Here is a 22,089-nt window from a genome sequence, read left to right on the forward strand (position 1 = left end):
TTCTTGTACAGGAAAATATGTTGGCATATTATATTCTTTACCTGCAAATGACTGGATTAAAAAAATGCTAAGTATATTCCTAGCATCGTTACCTTACAAGTACTGGCCATACAGAAATAATGTCTGTTTTCAGGGGTAGTCAAATGCGATTTTGTGACAAGAATTTCATACCATTCACTCTAATGAACAAGAAGATAAAAGCTTAATTCTTTCAGTTATAATTGTATGGAGAAGCCTTCCCATTGTTACTCGAGAGTATGGAGCGTGACTGCAGAACCTCCAGACATTCTTAACCTTTTAGACTCTCAACCCATCAGTGCAAACCTTATAGGTTCTAGACTGTGTTCCACTTAGTCTTACTCTGACTTGGGACAGGCTGAATGTTGGCGTTTGTTTACTTTTCCTCTGGGAGATCTGGTTCTGCCCTGTGGCTCAGACTCATACTCGGTATTGTACTTACTGAGTGTCCTGCAGACTGCAGTTACCTGAAGTTGAGGTTGGACTAGCCTTCATGGTAAATTTTGGCAGCTTGTTATCTGATCTTGAATTTAATGAGGAACTCATTATTTGTACTGGGAGTATCTTCTAAACAAGTTCTAGTTCAGTTTTGTTTGTGAGGATATTGGAGGCTCCCAACTTCTGAAATATAATGTGCTTATTACTCTTAAAGATTTTCCCAGTGATAACATTAATGCTAACCACTTGTTTTTCTTATGGTGGTGCAGGATACTGAACGTGAGTCATGAAAGAAAATATTTTTGTATAATCATTATGCCCCAGGGTTATCAATGGGGCTCGGCGCTGCACTAAGTACCCACTGCAGGCTTATTCCCCGCTAGAGGACAGGACAGAGAGAGATGGGGAAGGTAGATACCTGCTTCACCACTTCTGAAGTGTGCCCCCTGCAGGTGGGGACTCAGACAGGGATCTCCTTGCTTTTCTAATACTGACTCCAGCTGCATCAATGTCTTTGGTAGGGAAGAACACATTATAAAGGAGGTAATGTAGATACCAAAAGGCATTACTTGACATTTTGTGGTTATACAGAGTTAGACCCATTTATGACTTGTTTCTGTTCAATTTATATGGCAGGAAGTAAGGTATGTGTTGGTATTACTAGGAATAATGTTTATTTTCAGGGATAGTCACAATTTTATGACAAGGATAATCATGTACTATAATAAGAACATAAAGGCTTAATCCTTTCAAATGTTGATTTATTTTAGAAGTGATTCTGTTAAACAGCCTTGATTTGTGAAAACTGTCTGCTGTTAATCCAAGTATCCAACAGTTTTATTTTAAAGGAGATATTTCAAAATATAAAAGTTATCAAAATTTTGAATATTTACAGTTATGTCGTAGGTAACTAATACAGTGCAGAATATATAAGATTCTGAGTAGGAAATATACAAAATACAATGAATAGCAATGTTATTTCATGGTTTTCCCACTCTACAGAAGGTAACAGTGGTAACCTGGAGATGTCACCTTTTACTTTATCTGGGAAGGAGACATCTATAAGTCCACCAGGATAGAAACAGCTTTCGCTGGAAAAATATTATCTTGTCAAGCACTTTCTATATCTAAAAAGGAAAAAAAAAAAAAAGCCCATTAGAAGGGTTTTAAGTTACAACTGGAATTTGTCAGGCTTTCTGAAATGCAGAGCTATGTCCCTATTCAGTTTCTAACTACAGGTGTGAGGATGAAGAAAATACAAGGTAAGTACTCAGCAATTTAAATATATTTCTGTAAGTAAATGGTTGTTTAGTGAACAGTAGCCTTCAACCAGTATTGTAAAGGAAAATATTTAAAATAACCTTTTCTAAAAGGTATCTTGTAATCTTAACTTGCAGGATTAGTGTCTATTTAAATGCCCTAGCGAACAAGTCTTAAGACCTCTCAATAGCTAGAATTGAAAACTATGAATGTCAAAGGATCATTCTGCAAGGGGGTTGTGTGAGGATGAGCTTCTAGAAGAAAAGCTAGGTTATGCTCCTCATTTGTTTTCTTTAGACAGCACCAAAGTGACAGCGATAAGATATTTTAAAGTGGACCAAAAAAAAAAAAAAAATCACATTTCCCTGCTTTCCTCTGCACAGAATTAGAGTGGGCCAATATTCTAGAAATTCACTATGCTGCTTGGCCCAATTGCTATTTGTCACTGCCAACTCGATTAGTAATCGAAAGTGGTGACTGTATTTTCTTGGCCCTCATGTCCTGGGAAAGGATAGTCCATCATTTCTTTTCTTTACCTGAGCAGCAGGCTCATTGCTCCACTTCTGTTCGTAAGTAGGGGGTACAGTCTGTGATTTTTTTCAGTTGAGCAGGCTTCAATCTTTCTGAACACATAGGACATGTGCTCTCAGTGTTTAACATACTGTTTGGGGAAGAAAAGGAATATTGTCTTAGGAAACAAGACAATGTTCTTGGGCAGGGATCGATAGCATGGTGGTGATGCAAAGAAACTGTAGTCCCCGGCTCCCCACCTACATGGGGGTCACCTCACAATTAGTGAAGCAGGCATGTATCTTTCTCACTGAGCCCCAGCAATAATCCTAAAGGTACATTACACTACAAATCCACTGTTCCTGGACCTAATTTTTCCGAATTTTGTTGCTGCTGATGTTGGATAGGATAGAGAGAAATCAAGAGAGCCACAGACCTGCTTTACCACCTGTAAAGCAACCCCCCCCAAAAAAAATCTTTTAAGGAGACAGGTTTTTTTTTTATTATTATTAGTCATTACATACACTTACATCTTAAATTCCGAGAACAGTGCAGGAAAGTCACAATGTGGACACACGGTCCAGTCATTTTTCAACATGTGTCGGCCCTGCAAATAGTACATTTAGTTTAAAACTCCCATCAGTTATCATAATTCAATTGTAGTTAAAAGCCACACCTCTAAATTATGAAGTGGGTAGCTAGCGAGGAAGGATGGCATTAAAGGGACTAATGTCCACTTTTATTAGTGTAGTGGTTAATAGAAACCTCCATGGCTATTAACACTAGCACATGTTCCCTCAGCAGGGAGGGGCTGATCTGGATGACTGTAGCACAGTGAGGCCCCCTAGTGTGCTATATGCAAAGGAAGAGAAATAATAAACTCACTGTCGCGATACAATATGGGATGTTATTTTTACATCCAGGACAAAGGAGTCCACACTCCGGGAGTAGAAATTCACAGAATGGACATGGGGTTGTGGCCTCTTCTGTTTCAGATGTATCAGGTCTCCTGTGAGGAAAAGTCACATATGACATCTTAAAACATACCTACTTCTTCCTAGTCAGAGGGATTGGTAAGAGCTATGTACTTAAAATGCAAGAGCCTAAATGTGTGCCAGCATTTGTCATGACTGAGGTACACCTTGGTCCTCTGATCAATCATAATGTATGCTTACACTGAGAAGTATTCTTTGTACCAGAGTCCTGGCCAGTGAGCTATAAATAGAGTTCTTCCTTAGACAAAAGGTCAAAGACTTAAAACTCCCATGGTTTGAATGGCAAAGCTAGAAGACAAGGGGAGTCTTTGGTGGGGAGCTACTAATACTCATCCATTTTCTTATTAAACACACACGCACACACTTAACAGCTGTTGCTCCCTACCTGACCATTGCCTCAATCTTCTTTTTATACTTGGTATCTATTTTGCTGCGGTGCTCAGGCCTCATCAACATAGCTGCAAAGACGAAAGCGGAGTTCTTCAGGCCTGCTCGGTGACACTCGATCACTGTAGATGTCAGAATTGGCACAACATCTGCAACACAAATGAGGAGCAGAAAGAGCTGATGCCTCTGCTAGCATGACTGTCTGTCCAGGGGCAAAATGGGGACAGGCGTCTCCCTGAGTATACTGGGGTTGGCCCTCTGAGAGCAAGACCTGGACACCCTTGATTAAGACGGTGAACATTTCCCCCGTATAACAAAAAGGATACGTTCAGAGAACAGAGATGGCCAAATCTGACTGGTTTTTGTATGACCTGTGAATAGTGGCTTTAACATTTTTTATGTAGAAAATTTTCAAAATTAAAAAATATTTTCTGATATGAAAATTACGAGGTTCAAATTTCAGTGCCAAAGAAAAATAAAGTCCTGGAACACAGTCATGCTTGTTTGTGTATGTACTGTTTACACTGAAACATCTGGCCCTTGACTAGATAAAATGTGAAGAGCACTTTCAGACAGGGATGAAAGTCTATGTACTAATTACAATATAACATGTTTATAAAATAGGCAAAGTGAGAATAGTGCCCATCCATATGTGTAGTCCTGAGTTTGGTCCCAGGCACTGCCAATGATACCTGGTTTCCCCCCCTTTTTCTCAATAAATCTTTATTTTTAAAGAGTAACTCTTTGTCAGTTCATTGTAAAATGTGGTACGTTGCAAGCTGGGGCATCTGGCATAAACCCCTCCCCTGTACCGAGTTTCTCAGGAGCATCTTTGGTCTCCATCCAGCCGCATGTCATGGAAGTCTGTGCCTGGTCTCCGTCAGAATTCACACTACACACCTTTAATTGTGAACTACTGAATTATTGGAAATGGGGAGATCAGTACTTACGTGATGGAAATTTGCTAATGTTGTTGGCGACCCGAATAAGCATGCGTGCCCCTTTCATGTGGTCTCCATTTTTAACATGAATCTGAAACAAAGGATCTAAGTCATTGGTTGTGATTCTGAGTAAGGTCATGACAAGATCTTTACCTCTTAGGAAGAGGTACCTCCCCAGGCCCTTTTCCCAAGAGGAAACTACTCTACTTAAAGAAAGTTTGGGGTTATTTCTAAATTAGTTTTTTTTTGTCTTCTTATAGTTGCAGCACTGCTCCCCCTCCCTGGTCCTAACAAATGGTGTGTGCCCCCACTTGAACCTTAAATATTCTTTTCTAGAGGGAAGGGGATTTTATGAACGGTGAAACAGTGTTGCAGGTGTCTCTCTTCCTAGCTCCAAAATAATTAAAAAAAATTTTTTTTGCATTATTTATTGGATAGAGACAGAAAGACACCTTTAGCAGCACTGCTTGCAAAGCTTTCCCCCTGTAGGTGGGAGACCAGGGGCTTGAACCTGGGTCCTTGAGCACTGTAACATGCGCTCAACCAGATGCGCCCCCAAATATATTTCTTTTTTAATATAGGTTCATATACACACACATACACATTTATTTTGCTTTTGCACAAAAGTTAGCATATCATATAAATACTCTGCATCTTGCTCTTCCAATTTACAGTATAAAGCTTGAGGAAAACTAATCCACCCGGCAGGCTGTGTCCCCAAGTCACTCACCTTTACGAGTCTGTAACTGTGCAGAATCATGAGGTTTGTGGCCATCTCGGAGGGAATCTTGATCTTCTGAGATCTGAGTTCGGCATACATACTGAAGAGGACATCGTGTGCATTCCGATAGTTTCCTTGGGTGGGGGGTAGTTAGTGGTCAAAGACTTCTTGGGGACTCTCATTTTACAACTGGGTTTGTTGAGTCATGCTACTAGCAGTACTATCTCAGGTTGGCTTAATGGCAGTGAAGTCAACAGTCTTAACTCAAGACTTACTCCATACAGATTCCCAGAGCATATAAGTGGACCAAACCATCTAGAAAGTCTACATAAAAACTACAAATAGGGAGTCAGGCGGTAGCACAGTGGGTTAAGTGCAAAGACCGGCGTAAGGATCCCTTTCCAGCCTCTGGCTCCCCACCTACAGGGGAGTTGTTTCACAGGCGGTGAAGCAGGTCTGCAGGTGTCTGTCTTTCTCTCCTCCTCTCTGTCTTCCCCTCCCCTCTCCATTTCTCTCTGTCCTATCCAACAACGATGACAACAACAATAAAAACAAGGGCAACAAAAAGGAAATAAATATTTTAAAAAAACAAACCTACAAATAAGTGGTCCAGGAGGTGGCACAGTGGATAAAGCAGTGGGTTCTCATGAGGTCCTGAGTTCAATCCCCGGCAGCATATGTGCCAGAGTGATGTCTGGTTCTTTCTCTCTCTGCTTAACTTTCTCATGAATAAATAATAAATTCTTAAAAAAAAAACTACAAATTATATGTCAGACCACCCTTCTAATGTCCTTTATAGTGTTAAGCCCTAATCCATGAGATGGGGAGGCTGTGGGCTGGAGAGGTCAGAGAAGTTCCAGAGCCAGAACCCAGCAGGGGAGCAGGGTCTTAATACTAGCTTCAAGGGGTGGTGGTGAGTTATTTTATTTCTCTGAAACCTAGTAGTCAACCTCCTACTTTTCTGGGTTCAAAGCAAGCCTATGCTAGAAGAAGGCTGTTCCGTTGAGCAGAAAGAGGGTGAGAGCCTGACTGTATTTTCTTGGGGAGGTTAACAAGGGGGTGGGGGGCTCTACCTGCAGACTGCTCTTCCCTGGCGATGATGATGGCAGTCCGGGCCGCTTCTCGGTACTGTTTCAGGGCCATGTACAGACGGAACAGGTATTTGGCATCCTGACAAGCAGAGAAATGTCACTCCTCATTAGCTAAGGGAGGGACATCTAACATTTTATACCTCAGTAGTGCACATGGTGTAAGGACCAGCATAAGGATCCCGGTTCGAGCCCCTGGCTCCCCACCTGGAGGGAGGTCACTTCACAAGCAGGTCTGTATCTATATCTCCTCTTCTAGATTTCTCTCTGTCCTATCCAATAACAACAATAACAAGGGCAACAAAATGGGGAAAATGGCCTCCAGGAGCAGTGGATTCATAGTGCAGACACAGCCTCAGCAATAACCCTGGAGGCAAAAAAATAAAAAACCTCAATTGTGTAAAGGGCTTATGTATACAGTGGCTCAGCTTAATGTGCTGTCTAGTATGCTAATCTCCATACTCTTCTTGGGAGGAAGGCATGATTGATATATTATTGTTATTAATGTCATTGTTGGATAGGACAGAGAGAAATGGAAAGATACACCTGCAGACCTGCTTCAACACTTGTGAAGTGACCCCCCTGCAGGTGGGGACCTGGGGGCTCAAACGGGATCCTTACACCGGCCCTGGCATTAATCTGCTTCGCTACCTACCGACCCCCGGCATGATTGGTTTATTTTTATTTATAAAAAGGAAACACTGACAAAACCATAGGATAAGAGGGGTATAACTCCACTCAGTTCCCACCACCAGAACTCTGTATCCCATCCCTTCCCCTGATAGCTTTCCTACTCTTTAACCTCTGGGAGTATGGACCCAAGGTCATTGTGGGGTGCAGAAGGTGGAAGGTCTGGCTTCTGTAATTGCTTCCCCGATGAACATGGGGGCATGGTGATTCTTAATGAGAAATAGCAGTATCTCTACAGGACCAGGATGTGAAGCACGGTGTCTGGCTTACAGCCTGTAATGCTTAACCCTACTCCGCAGCATGCTTCTTGTGCTTGAAAAAAGTGTTCTTATATGATCCACCAGTTAGGCAAACTTAAATTGCACCTAGCTTATGAAATTGTCTTTGGCCTTGATATGTATTTTCTTTTTATTTCTTTTAATTATTGGACAGATAGAAATTGGGGGGGGGGAGATAGAGACACCTGCAACCCTACTTCACTTGTGAAGCTTTCCCCCCCTGCAGGTGGGGACCAGGGGTTTGAACCTGGGTCCTTGTGCACTGTAATGTGTGCACTTAACAGGTATACCACCACATGGCCTGATATATGTATACATATTTTTCCCCTAGTTCTTGAACTCTAGACAACTTCACCATCAAACTCTTGACAGGCCCCGACTCATCAGGTATTTTCAAAGCCTGTGTTTTTTGATTTCGCTTCTGTGTTGCTGCTGCTTCGTTCAGAAACGAGAGGAAGAGAGATAACAGCAGCAGAGCTTCCCCAAGCTCTACTGCACTCCATGCAGTGCCAGGCCTTGAACCTGAGCTATAAGCCTGGCCAGGCAGACACCCCACCTCATGAGACACAGTGTCTCACTAGAGAATGGAATGAGTAAAACATGAAGAAAAAAAAAAGCCTAAGGTGCCCATTCATTCCGCCCTGAAAACAGTTCTTTTGCTATGAGGGCCTCATGCCTGCAGTGCTCCCACGCACTTCTGGGGACCTAAATCTGGGTCCACACACAAAACAGCACGCGCTCTTCCAGACGAGCTGTTTCCTGGTCCCTGAAAATACGTTACTGATGTACAGCACGCGCTCTACTCTGCTAGTTGCCACAGTGTTTGAAATCAAAGTATGCTCTGGTTTTCAGGGATTAGGTGCTAACTCATGGTTCTACTCAGTTTTTATAGTTATTAGAATAAATAATACTGTAACATTTAAGAAAAATTGTGGGTGGTAGACTCTTACCTAGAGGGGCATGGCTATATCACGGGTGTCAAATTCCAGAGAGTGTGTGCTCCTAATATCCTTTTATAATCCTTCTGTCTTAGAAAGTACTCCTCCTGGGGGTTGGGCGGTAGCACAGCGGGTTAAGCGCAGGTGGCTCAAAGCGCAAGGACCAGTGTGAGGATCCCGGTTCGAGCCCCCAGCTCCCCACCTGCAGGGGAGTCTCTTCACAGGCGGTGGAGCAGGTCTGCAGGTATCTGTCTTTCTCTCCCCCTCTCTGTCTTCCCCTATCTGTCCTATCCAACAACAATGACATAACAATAATAATAACTACAACAATAAAACAAGGGCTTCAAAAGGGAATGAATATTAAAAGAAAAAAAAAAAAAGAAAGTCCTCCTGAGCTGCTAAGATAGTTCTCTTGGAGAGTGTGCCTGCACTGTCCTGAGCACGACCCCATTGCAAGATGCCCTACTTCACTAGAGGAAGCTTCTGTGCTGTCCCAGTTCCACCTCCACCCCCGTCTCTGTGTATCTGTAGCTGTCAGAAAAAGTCCACTGGGAGCAGTGGTCTGTCTACATGACCTAAAGCTACATTCAGGGAGGAGAGTTTCTAAGACCACACATGATCCAAAAGCCCGAGTACGCAAAAGCAGGGCAGAGTACAGATAAAGCATGACTAAGACACTTTAAAGATGCAGTGACATAGTGATTATGGAAAAAAGACTTCCATGGCCTACCCCCTGCAGCACCCGAGTTTACGGTTTACAGAAAAGAAAAGAAAAGAAAAGAGATGAAACGTTCAGTACCTTGGGCATGCCGTCACTCTCACCCATGAGGTGGTCTATCAGTTGACTGGTCAGCAGTTCATCTTTGGCCTGACCAACCTATTTAAGAGGAATAAAGAAAAAGTAAATATTGTACTGTAAACTAGGGGAGGAACACAGTGTCTTGCTAGAGAACAGAATAAGTAAAATATGAAAAAAAAAAAAAGCCTAAAGTGCCCATAAATACAGAAGTTCAAGGGTTTTATTCATCAAGAGTTTCCACTGATTTAAAAAAAAAAAGAAAAATCGTGGCTTGGTGGTTAAGCGCACATAACCAAAGCTCAAGGACCAGCATAAGAATCCTGGTTCCAGCCCCCAGCTCTCCACCTGCGGGGCGGGGGGGTGGGGGGGTGGGTGTTGCTTCACAAGCAGTGAGGCAGGTCTGCAGGTGTCTTTCTTTCTCTCCCCGTCTTCCCATCTACTCTCAATTTCTCTCTGTCCTATCCAACAAGACAGCAATGACAACAATGATAAACAAGGGCAACAAAGGGAAAAAATTGCCTCTAGGAGCAGTGGATTTATAGTGCAGGCACTGAGCCCCAGCAATAACCCTGGAGGCAAAAAAAAAAAAAAAGCTACCTGTAGCCCAGGTATTGCAGTAGATAAGGCATTGGACCCTGAAGCATGAGGTCCCGAGTTGGCATGTACCAGAGCGATGCTCTTTCCCACGTTAATAAGTGTGTCTAAAAGTAGCCATCCATAGAAGCTATTGCTTTCCTGTATTATTGTCAATAAACTATATATTTTACATACAGAGAATATACTTCTTGGATGTTGCAAAAATCTGTTAAAGTGACACTCCCAGAGAATAGCATGTTAAGCACAGGAACTGGGCCTTAAGCGACAGACAATATATACTACCCAGTGCGCCTCACTTCCTGTCATTCATTCTCCATGGAACATACTTGGCGCTGTATAGCCTAGAGTCAAAAGGAAAGTGAGCACCCAGAAGAGGGGAGACGGCTGGAAACGCAGGTGGGGTTCTGGCAAGGACCTCCCCGCCTGGACAATTAGATTTGAAAGTCATCTTCTTAAAGGTCAGAGTTAAATCTCTGATTTGTGAGGTCAGGAAGAAATTATGCACCATACTAGAAAATTTAAATGGTTGGTTTTAGCTAATAGGAATAATCACAAACAAAACGAGGTTACTTTAAAAGTCTCTGTGTCTCAGGTAGGAGAGCTAGCATAGTGGTTATGTAAAGACACTCATGCCTGAGGCCCCAAAGTCTCAGGTTCAGTCCCCCATGAGCTGAACAGTGCTCTGGTTTTAAAAAAAAAGTCAAGCGCGTGGCTTGAAGTGCAAGGACCGGCATAAGGATTCCGGTTTGAGCCCCCGGGTCCCCACCTGAAGGGGGGGTTGCTTCACAGGCGGTGAAGCAGGTCTGCAGGTTTCTATCTTTCTCTCCCCCTTTGTCTTCCCCTCCTCTCTCCATTTCTCTCTGTCCTATCTAACAGTGATGACATCAATAACAATAATAACCACTACAACAAGGACAACATAAGGGAAAATAAATATTTTAAATGTTTTTTAAAATATATATATATATATATATATAAAAAGTCCCGCATCTACAAAAGAGTGGCAGGTGGCTCAGAGGTAGAGTACATGTCTTGATTGAAAAAAAGCCTTTGGCCTGGACCTCAGCAGTGTACAAAACAATAACAAAAACTAAAACAGGACATCATAAATGGCACAACAGTGTTCTGGGATCTGTCTCACAATGGTGAAAATGAGACAGCCCAGTGGCAGAGCACAAGACTTGCACACATGAGGTCCCAGGTTTGATCCCTGGCATGACATAAACATAAACAGTATTTTTTTTTTTTTCCCTCCAGGGTTATTGCTGGGCTCGGTGCCTGCACCATGAATCCACCGCTCCTGGAGGCCATTTTACCCCCTTTTTGTTGCCCTTGTTGTTGTAGCCTCGCTGTGGTTATTATTATTGCCATTGTTGACGTTGTTCATTGTTGGATAGGACAGAGAGAAATGGAGAGAGGAGGGGAAGACAGAGGGGGAGAGAAAGATAGACACCTGCAGACCTGCTTCACCGCCTGTGAAGTGACTCTCCTGCAGGTGGGGAGCCGGGGGCTCGAACTGGGATCGTTACGCTGGCCCCTGCGCTTTGCGCCACATGCGCTTAACCCACTGCGCCACCGCCCGACCCCCTATAAACAGTACATTTTAAAAATACTCTGCGGTGATGGGAGATGGCTCTCCTGGGGGAGCGCTTATTTCACGTGCCAAGTCCTGGGTTTTAACCTCTTTACTACATGGGAGCCCCAGACCCAGTGGAAGCTTCACAGGCGGTAGAGCAGTACTATGGTATCTCTCCCCTCTGTCTCCCTACTCAATAATGAAGGGGGGGGGGCGTCCTCTGAGAATGGCAGAATCGTGCAGGGGCAAAAAATAAAAGCGAGCCAAGATCACCACACAAGGTGGCTATGTGCACACCCGTCTTCATCACAGCGTCATTCCAACAGCCAAGATGTGGAAGCAGCCCAAGTGCCCACAGACAGATGAGTGGAGAAGAAAGATGTGGTCCAGACACACAACGAAGGCAATGACAGCCTGCCATCTGTGACAACACGATGGTGCTGGGGGGGTTACACTAAGCAAAGGAAGGTGGAAGGAAAAAGACAAACACAAGGTCATAAAACAAACAGGTCATTTCACTCACGTAGGATACAAAGGATCAAAACAAGGGAACAGACAAAACCAAATGAAAGAAACCTGCAGATTCTGACCTCAGGACAGGTTACTGAGGGGCTGGGGGGACTACTGTGGTGTGGGGGGTATGAGTGGCAATATACATTTGAGGAGGTGTGAATTTGTACTGAAAGGTGTGGAGTCTTAGAAACCAACTGGAGAACTGCGGTGGCTATCTATGGGGGTGGGATGGATAGGGCACAGATCTTTGGAGATGGAAGCAGTAGAAAAAAAAAACTCAGTAAGATAACGTATAGATTTGAGTGTGCTATCAGACAAACAGCATTAATGCTTCATTCCTGAGACAGGTGGGGTAGGGTGGGGAGGTTGGAGGGCTTCACTGTAAGTGTGTATATATATATATATATTTTTTTTTTTTAATTTTCCCTTTTGTTGCCCTTGTTTTCACTGTGTGTGCATGCAGTTACACACACACACACACACACACACACACACATTAAAAAAGAAAAAGAAACCTATGTCACCTCTAGGAAACAAAACCTTTCATTAATTCGATATTCTGAGTAAGTACACCCCTAAAAAAAAGCCCTCAAAGTTCTTCCCACTTTCAGCTCTTTTTGGCAGAGGGTCTGAGTAGCAGAAAGCATCATGAGGCAATCCTTCCTTTTTTCCTCCTGGTATTTCATAAAGAAACTTAGATATGTAGAATTTAATTTATCAATGAATATAAAGATAAGACATTTCTTTTAAAAACCAGAAACCACTGGAGAATAAAAAGACAAGACACAGCCTGAAATGTTCACAATACATATACATAACATGAACAGATCTGCATTCATAATATTTAATAGAATTGAGTGAAGTGATATAATTAAAAATTATAAACTATTTGAACAGTACTGTACAAGAGAATTCAAATGACCCAAAGCATATAAAAAGGTATTTACTTCATTAGAAAAATAAATTAAAACCACAGTGAGATGCCACTATTAATCTACCAGAATCATTACAGTAAAATAGGCTGATAAGAGAGGCAGAGGAGATAGCATAATGGTTATGCAAACAGACTCCTGCCTGAGGCTCTGAGGTCCCAGGTTCAGTGCCCTGCACCACCATAAGCCAGAGCTGAGCAGTGCTTTGGTAATATATGCACTAGCAGAGGGTAGATAGCATAATGGTTATGCAAACAGACTCATGCCTGAGACTCCAACGTCCCAGGTTCAATCCCCTGCACTACCATAAGCCAAAACTGAACAGTGTTCTGGTAAAAATAAATAATATTAAAAAAATAAAAATAAATGAAAAGAAGAAAAAAAAATATATATATATATGTCAGCCAGGGACAAAAATGTTGGTTGGTGGCAACATCCAGATCGGATATGGTAATATGTGCACTTAACCAGGTGTGCTACCACCTGGCCCAGTGCTTTGGTATTAATAAAAGCAAACAAAAATGGATAAGTGTTAGAGTAAATGCCTTTAGCATTGCTACTGAAAGTTAAGTTGATGCGACTGCTTTGAAAAAATATATGGGTAGTACTAAGACCATGGATTTTTTTTTTTTTTTTTTTTTTTACTTTGATGGGACAGAAAGAAATCTAGGGGAAAGAGGGAGATAAGGAGGGAGAGAGAGAGACAGAGACCTTCACACCTGATTCACTGCTTGTAAAGCTTTCATCCTGCAAGTGGGGGCCAGAATGCGGGGTGCTTGAAGCCAGGTCCTTGTGCACTAACCAGCCACCACCTGGCCCTGTTTCCTTCCTTCCTTCTTTTTTTTTTTTTTTAAGTTTTTTTTTTTTATTGTTGTTGTTATTGATGTCGTCATTGTTAGATAGGACAGAGAGAAATGGAGAGAGATGGGGAAGACAAAGAGGGGGACAGAAAGTTAGACACTTGCAGACCTGCTTCACCAGCTGTGAAGCGACTCCCCTCAGGTAGGGAGCCGGGAGCTCGAACTGGGATCTTTGAGCCGGTCCTTGTGCTTCGCACCATGTGCGCTTAACCCGCTGTGCTACTGCCCGACTCTTTTTTATCTTTTTTTTTTAAGGTTTTTTTTTTATTTTTTTTTAATATTTATTTTATTTATTTATTCCCTTTTGTTGCCCTTGTTGTTTTATTGTTGTAGTTATTATTGCTGTTGTCGTTGTTGGATAGGACAGTGAGAAATGGAGAGAGGAGGGGAAGACAGAGAGGGGGAGAGAAAGACAGACACCTGCAGACCTGCTTCACCGCCTGTGAAGCGACTCCCCTGCAGGTGGGGAGCCGGGGTTCGAACCGGGATCCTTATGCCGGTCCTTGTGCTTTGCGCCACCTGCGCTTAACCCGTTGCGCTACAGCCCGACTCCCTCTTCTTTCTTTTACTACTGTTCACGAATAGATATAATTCTGCCCCAATAATTCTACTCCTGGCTATATGCCCAAGAAAACTGCATACTAATGTCAACTGGAAGGTGTGACTAGCTTTGTGACTCCATGTTCACCAAGAGCCCAAGCTGGAGACAATGCAAATTTCCATTAATGGGTAAAGGAGCCTTGACGCAGCCACGTGGTGAAGGCTGCTCGGCAGTAAGAATGAACAAATGCTCCATGCAATGACAGATGCATCTGTAAGCCAGACACAAATGAATAGCACACACCATTTCGTATGAAAGCTCGTAAACAGGCAGAAACCATCTCTGAGAACAGAAGACAGGGTGCCAGGGATTCAGTGCCTGGTTGATGGAGGAGGAGGTCAGCTGGTGGTGGGTGTGGTGTGCAGGGGATGATAAACTACACGTGACCACAGCTGTCTCATGAATTATTATTTCCCCCCACAGAGTTAAAAAAAATAGAAGTCAGAATTGTAGTTACCCTCAATGGGGGTACTGCTGAGGGGGGACATGAGTGAGTGTGCCTTCTGGGAACTAGAACATGGTCCATATCTCCATCTGGCTGGTGTACATGTGCAATAACGGGAGCTGAGCTGGCCCCGAAAACTTACACCTGAAAGATTCTTCTCCTTTTGGGAGTCGGGCGGTAGCTCAGTAGGTTAAGCACAGGTGGCACAAAGTGGAAGGACCAACTTAAGGATCCCAGTTTGAGCCCCCGGCTCCCCACCTGCAGGGGAGTCACTTCACAAGCGGTGAAGCAGGTCTGTAGGTGTCTATCTTTCCCTCCCCCTCTCTGTCTTACTGTCCTCTCTCAATTTCTGTTCTATCCAGCAACAATAATAAAACAACAAGGGCAACAGAAGGGAATAAATAAATAAATAAAAGATTCTTCTCCTTTTAGAGATTCCATATCCACAAATGAAAAGATATGATGCCTATGATTTGATTTGATTAAATTTTCAATCATCCAGAAGTGTGGGGAGATAGTATAATGATTATGCAAAGAGACTCTTATGTCTGAGGCTCTGAAGTCCCAGGTTCAATCCTGCATCATCATAAGCCAGAGCAGAGCAGTGCTCTGGTTAAAATCCATCAATCATCCAGAAAAGGAAGGGTGGGGTGTGAGTAAAATAAGGTGAGCTATGTGGTAGCAGTGGTCATCTGCTTCTTGGCCACTGTTGCAGTTAGACCATACTCATGGGATAGGTTATACTATTTGGACTACTCTTGTGTATGCATAGCGATTTCTTCAAATAGTTTTTTAAAGTACTGATATTCTCGGGGGCCGGACGGTAGCGCAGCAGGTTAAGCACACATGTGTGAAGAGCAAGGTCCAGCATAAGGATCCTGGTTCGAGCCTCCAGCTCCCCACCTATAGGGGGGTGGTCACTTCACAGGCGGTGAAGCAGGTCTGCAGGTGTCTATCTTTCTCTTCCCCTCTCTGTCTTCCCCTCCTCTCTTGATTTCTCTCTATTCTATCCAACAGCAATGACAGCAATAACAACAACAATGATAAACAACAAGGGCAAGAAAAGGGTAGAAATGGCCTCCGGAGCAGTGGATTCGTAGTGCAGGCACCAAGCCCCAGCAATAACCCTAGAGGCAAAAAAAAAGAAAAGCATTAATATTCTCAATTGCTTTATTACAGAGTTGACTTACAGTTTCAATGGCCATTTCTATTGCTATACTGTCTTCTGAGTTTGGACATTTCAGGAAATGCTTTAGTGCCTGCAATGAGAATTATATGACAATCACAAAACTGCTTTCACACTGGAAAGAACAAAGCTTTCACACATGCAGAGTACTTTTAGTCTGTGAAAATATCTCTAGCTGGGGGCCTGCACAGTGCTGGGTCTTAAAAGGCCACTTTAAAAAGTTGAATGTTGTGTAGAAAAATGAGCTACAAGATGAGAAACTAAAATCAGGGCAAATCAGAAACTAATACAATCATCTCAAAGTGAGGTGGCCCAGGGCTTCAACCGACAGAATGAAAGGGACAAAGGGGAAAGACATCATGAGGAGGATGTGGCTGGGTGTTGGGAGTCTACAGGGGTTTAGATTTCAAACTGCTGTGTCTGAGGGCATATTATGTTTTTAAAATATTTCTTTTAACCACTCTTTTGGGGTTCTGTGGATGCTTTCCTGTGAAATACTAACTCGTGAATACTGGCCACAGAGCAAGAAGAACTTTCCAGCCTGAAAATGTTTCTTTTCTCCTTCAAAATACAAAGCGATGCTCTGATAATCTTCATTAGCAGTATCTTCAGAACCTACGGCACAAGTTCACTGAGTGAAATATCTGAGCAAAACATACTCCTTGTTTATTGCTAACTTAAAAAATTAGACCTAAAGACAGGTGATTTAAACAGAGTAAAAACTTTTCAAAGCAAATAACAGTGCTATTATCAGTGTTTTGTTTCCATCACAAAACATGCAAAAAACTGCCCACGCTCTTTTTCACAGGAACAAGGAGGTTCTAGGCTACCCCTTACCCCACTTAGTGACTGTAATCATTTTGTAAGCGCCTCACTTTCCTCTCTCCATCTCTCCCCCTCCCCCCTCAATTTTTTAAAACATTTTTTAATACTTATTCATTTCCTTTTGTTGCCCTTGTTTTTAATTGTTGTAGTTATTATTATTATTGATGTCATTGTTAGATAGGGCAGAGAGAAATGGAGAGAGATGGGGAAGACAGAGGGGGAGAGAAAGATAGACACCTGCAGACCTGCTTCACCACCTGTGAAGCGACTCCCCTGCAGGTGGGGAGCCGGGGGCTTGAACCGAGATCCTTACGCCGGTCCTTGTGCTTTGCGCCACGTGCACTTATCCCGCTGTGCTACCGCCCGACTCCCTCTTGATTTTATTAATGAGAAAGATAGGAGGCGAGAGAGAAAGAATCAGACATCACCCTGATACATGTGCTGCCAGGGACTGAACCCAGGACCTCATGCTTGAAAGTCCAATGCCTGATCCACCTCTCAGAGCACTCACTCTCATTTCTTAAAACAGTAGAGCACTTATGACTTAAACTTCAACCACTTCAACTTCAACCTATAGTTGCTGATCAAGGGGCCAGTGGTGGCCACCCAGTTAAGGGTACACATTACTAAGCACAGGGGCCTGGGCTTGAGCCCCTGCTACCCACCTGTGGGGGACCTGCTTAATGAGTGGTGAAGTAGGTCTATAGGTGTCTATCTTTCTCTCACTCTTTCTTTCTTCCCTTCCTCTCTCAGTTTCTCTGTCCTATCTAACAACAGCAAAAATGAAATAGTTTGAGAACAAAGAAAGGACCTCAGGGTTGTTGGGGTTAAACAGGATGGTTTCACTCATATGTTGAATCCTGAGAACTGAAACACATGAATTTGGAAAAATAAAAACAAACAGAAGGAAACAAATTATCTCTAAGACTTTATGAGAATTATAGTGGTAGCTGCTGGGAGGGTGGGGACACAGAACTTTGGTGGTGGGTGTAGTATGGAACCGTACTCTAATCTTAACAGTCTTGTAAACCACTATTAATCACAAATAAATAGATAAATAAACACAATAGGTAAGGTTGCCAAAATTAAAAAGTCTCATTCTGGACTTTCAATCAATTACTTCATTTCAGAAGCTTATCCACCACTGGCTGATTAGTAGTAGAACTTGGGAGAAGTCTGGCTTTCAGGAGTCAAAGGTCCCCCCCCCCCCCATTTTCAATCTCGAATGTTTTCTTGCTTAGAGTTCCAGGTCACATTTGAAGTGACAGTAAAGATTTTGACATTTAACCGTAATGTACAGGTATGTTGATGACTGTGAAGAAACTGTGTGTGTGCCTGGGTTTGTGAGTATACCAACTTAACTGGAGCATAAGACTTAAAGTATTCCTCAAGAGAAACTAAAAAAGCAATGCTTACCAATAATGTCTGCATAGATTTCCATTTTGTTGTGTTGCTGAGCCAGTGTGAAGGCTTCAATGTAACACTTAGACATGACCAGAAACTGGATGGCGGACCCATAGTCACCTAGCTGTAGAAAGAACCTGAAACAGAGCTTTTATTGGCTTAGTTTGTCTTTAAATAAGTGTGTTATTTATAAAATAAAGTCATTTTCAACCAATGGAAACCAAAAAGAAAGCATATATAATTTTTTTTTTTTGTAAATAGCACTTCCAGAAATTATGCTTTTACATGGAAAACACTCTCAAGCCCTGACCATGAGAAAGTTTTTGAAAATACTCAGACCTAAACAAATAACTAAGAAGGATAAATACTCCATTTGAGTTGATTTCCTTGAGGAGGGATGATGCCCCCCCCCCCCCACTCCTCATGGTTTCAGAAATCAAAAGCTGCCACAACATTTGCTACCTGGCTACCATTTTGGCTCCATCCAGAGACTGGGTCTCTCTGACAATGCTGACAGCCTTCTCAGGATTATTGAGATGATCCAGGTAGATGCGGATAACACTATTCCACTGCTTTGCGTTCTCGTAAGCCACGACAGCTTCTTTGTATCTGTAAGACATACTTAACTCAGACAAGCTTTCTTCATACTGTCAAGCTTGGGGGTGGGGAAGGGATGTCAATCCATACTAAGAACCTTTTTTTCTTTTTATCCATGGTGGCTATACATTTTTTTTTTTTTAATCATTGCTGGGGCTTCATTTCTCTGAGCTGACCTTTCCAGATGGGGGTTGGGGGTGGGTGGTGGGTGGTGGGTGGGAGATATTGCAGCACTGAAGCTTCCTGCAGTGTGGTGGGGCTTGGGCCTCAGTCACACACATGACAAAGAAGGTGCACTATCTAGGTAAGCTATCTCAGGATCCTTATTTTCCCCTCCCTGCCTCCCTCCCAACATTTATCTAACGAGAGAACCATAGCATCACTGGCACATGTGATACTGGGAATCAAACTCAGGACCTCATGCTTGTGAGCCCAACACTCTATCCATGGCACCGCTTCTTGGGTCAGTTATTTTCTTAGGAGAAAGAACACCAAGAACCATCACATTAAAATATCTTAGGGAAGTAACGAGCTAAGTACTAGATACTAATGTCAAACTGAGTGACTGTCATTGTATGATGACACTGTCACGTAAAGATCATGGTAGTAACACAGCTTATTTTAGAAAACACAGAATATACACAACAGAGAAAGCCTCGGTGATAAACAGAATCTTTTCCTTGTTGACCTCTAGATGGAGCTCAAAACTTCTTTTCAATGCCTGCCAACTCCCTAGCTCTGTTCATTTCTTTCCTTTACTTCTACCCCCCCTGCTTCACTCTCTCCTTTTCAAGAACTCAGTTAGTATATCTTTGTTTCCTTGGGTTACTATTTTAAAAAAATGAGATAAACCTTTGAAAAATTTCTTGATGGCCAGGACTGGTAGTGCGCTGGTAGATGACACTAGCTATTGGTAGCAAGTGTGAGGACCTAAATTCAAGCTCCTACAGGGACAGAAGCTTCAGGAGTAGTGAAGCAGGACTGCAGGACTCTCTCTTTCTCTCTCTCTCTCTCTCTCTTCCCCTCCCCATCCCTCTCAATTTCTCTGTCTCTAACCAAAATAAATAAATAATATATATCTTCGTGGAAATGTGCTGGCATGGGGGGCAGGGCAGGCAGTGGTGCACCTGGTTAAGCACATACACTACAGTGCACAAGGAGGCAGGTTCAAGCCTCTGGTCCCCACCTGCAGGGGGAAAGCTTCATGGTGGTGAAGCAGGGCTGCAGGTGTCTGTCTCTCTCAATTTCTGGCTGTCTCTATCCAGTAATAAATAAATTAAAATATTAAAAACAATGTGCTGGCATGAAATAAGAAACAAGATATTGTAGTCTATCTGACTGCAAACTAAGGGATGTCTGAAGCATATAAAAGAAAGGAGAAATGTAATACTCTGCCACTGCAGGCCAAGCAAGGGGTCGAAAGATTTTCTGTATGTCTGTCTGTGCTTTTTTGGATGATAGACAAATATCACTGGTGAGTTGTTTGTTTGTTTTTTAAGTATTTTACTTATTTAGTGAGAGAAGTAGAGAAAGATACACATACAGAGAGAAAGACCAGAGCACTGCTCAACTCTGGGTTACTCTGGTGCTCAGCAATTCTGGTGCTGGGGATTGAGCCTGGGAGCTCAGAGCCTCAGACAGGACAGTCTTTGTGATAACCATTACGCTGTCTCCCCAGCCCCTCAATGATGAATTTTTCAAACTTCCACTGCTTTATTATTTATGTACGAACCCAGGGCCTGGTGTGATACTGTTTAGCTGCCTCTACAGCCCGACTTTTATTCTATGCTTTAGAATATTTTATTCCATATTCTATTTTTAATCATGTATTTTCCCAATTACATTTGTATTTTACGGGGGAAGGGAAGAGAGAGACACCAAGATACCACCTATAGATGGTGCTGACCGTGGTGCTTTCATGTGGTGCCAGGGTGTCAAACTCAGAGCCCCACACGTGATAAGGCATGTGTTTAATCCGAAATCCGACGAGCACATGCTGGGTCACCTACATTGCTTTACATTTCTATTAGTTGAGAAGCTGCACAAACCTTCCATCTGCTTCTTTCGCTTTGGCGTACTGCAAGTGAATCTTTGGAGAGGAAACATGCGGCAACAGCTCACCAACTTTTACCCTAGAAAGTTAGGGGTAGGCACATGTTATCTATCACTGTACTCATTCTAAAACTAGCTTCCAAAAGCAAATGTAAGCCTTTGGCCTTACCAGTTCTTACATCGGATATAAACAGATGCTGCTTTGTCATAGTAGAGGCCCTTTTCATACAGTTGGGCTGCTTCTGAAAATTGCTGAGACAATATGAGATTATTAAAATGTTTAATCGACATATAAGACCACAGGAAGTCAGGTGGTAGCGCAGAGGGTTAAGCGCATGTGGCACAAAATGCAAGGACCGCTGTAAGGATCCCAGTTCGAGGCCCAGGCTCCCCACCTGCAGGGGTGTCTCTTCACAGGCAGTGAAGCAGGTCTGCAGGTGTCTATCTTTCTCTCCCCCGCTCTGTCTTCCCCTCCTCTCTCCATTTCTCTCTGTCCTATCCAACAAAGACGACATCAATAACAACAACATAATAACTACAACAGTAAAACAACTGTTTTACTGGGAATAAAAGGGAATAAATAAATATTTCTTAAAAAAACAGATAAGACCACAGAAATATTTATACATGAAAAATCATACTTTCATATTCTCCAAAATGGCTCCACAGTCTCTTTTGAGGACTCTGCTGGGATGCTTGAGGGCTTGGTTAACCCCTCGGCGTATGTCTCCCATTCTTATGGACATCTGGGCCACGCCAGCCAGACATACTTCATCATGTTCCTGCAATTACAGGGAAAATAAACAAATCAGACCCTCCCTTAAAATGATGCACTTCCTTTTCTCACCCCATTTTTATTTTTGTGATTAGCAGCAGGTCACAGTATCGGAAGGTCACAGTGTACAGTCCACACCCACCGGAGTTCTCGCCACCCTCCCACCTACCACAGTTTTCACAAGTCAGAGTTTGCTTGCTTCTGTTTTTTTTTTTTTTTGCAAGTTCATGTGTAAAAAAAAAAAATGCCACATCTCAATCAATTTATATTTAAAATAAGCCAAAAGGTATGGTTTGATTTCATTAAACTTCATAGGAAAATTTTAAAGTAAGACTGAATTAATTTTTTTTAATTTGTTGATGAGAAGGGAGAGACAGAGAGAACTAGAGCCTCAACTGGGCATACGCAGTGCAGGGATTGAATTTGAGACCTGGTGCTTGCGACCAATGCTTTAGTCTCTGCACACCTCCCAGGACAAAACCCTGAACTTGAACTCCCCACCACTATTTCCCTCACATTCTCAACAACAATGAATCTTATTAGACATTTTATCCCTACCAATTTTAGTCTTAAAAAGACTATTTGATGGGAGTCGGATGGTAGCGCAGTGGGTTAAGTGCACATGGCACGAAGGATCCCGGTTAGAGCTCCCGGCTCCCCACC

General features: G+C 42.8%; 1 protein-coding gene across 1 annotated transcript in view; it reads right to left on the minus strand.

The window, feature by feature from the left end:
- Window positions 1-1,200: 1,200 nt before the first annotated feature.
- WDR19 (WD repeat domain 19) overlaps window positions 1,201-22,089 on the minus strand; it is an 83,264-nt gene continuing 62,375 nt past the window's right edge. Inside the window, exons 22-37 of the mRNA XM_016187999.2 lie at window positions 21,293-21,433; window positions 20,821-20,903; window positions 20,648-20,731; window positions 18,465-18,611; window positions 18,015-18,139; window positions 16,276-16,388; window positions 15,778-15,846; window positions 9,064-9,141; window positions 6,344-6,440; window positions 5,280-5,404; window positions 4,559-4,640; window positions 3,607-3,757; window positions 3,112-3,235; window positions 2,757-2,833; window positions 2,253-2,377; window positions 1,201-1,583 (exon numbers count right to left, since the gene is read on the minus strand). Coding sequence (XP_016043485.1) covers window positions 2,266-2,377; window positions 2,757-2,833; window positions 3,112-3,235; window positions 3,607-3,757; window positions 4,559-4,640; window positions 5,280-5,404; window positions 6,344-6,440; window positions 9,064-9,141; window positions 15,778-15,846; window positions 16,276-16,388; window positions 18,015-18,139; window positions 18,465-18,611; window positions 20,648-20,731; window positions 20,821-20,903; window positions 21,293-21,433 — 1,608 coding nt within the window. The 3' untranslated portion in view covers window positions 1,201-1,583; window positions 2,253-2,265. The remainder of the gene's footprint in view (window positions 1,584-2,252; window positions 2,378-2,756; window positions 2,834-3,111; window positions 3,236-3,606; window positions 3,758-4,558; window positions 4,641-5,279; window positions 5,405-6,343; window positions 6,441-9,063; window positions 9,142-15,777; window positions 15,847-16,275; window positions 16,389-18,014; window positions 18,140-18,464; window positions 18,612-20,647; window positions 20,732-20,820; window positions 20,904-21,292; window positions 21,434-22,089) is intronic.

The sequence above is a fragment of the Erinaceus europaeus genome, chromosome 3 (assembly GCF_950295315.1).
Source record: "Erinaceus europaeus chromosome 3, mEriEur2.1, whole genome shotgun sequence".
Classification (NCBI taxonomy): Eukaryota; Metazoa; Chordata; class Mammalia; order Eulipotyphla; family Erinaceidae; genus Erinaceus; species Erinaceus europaeus.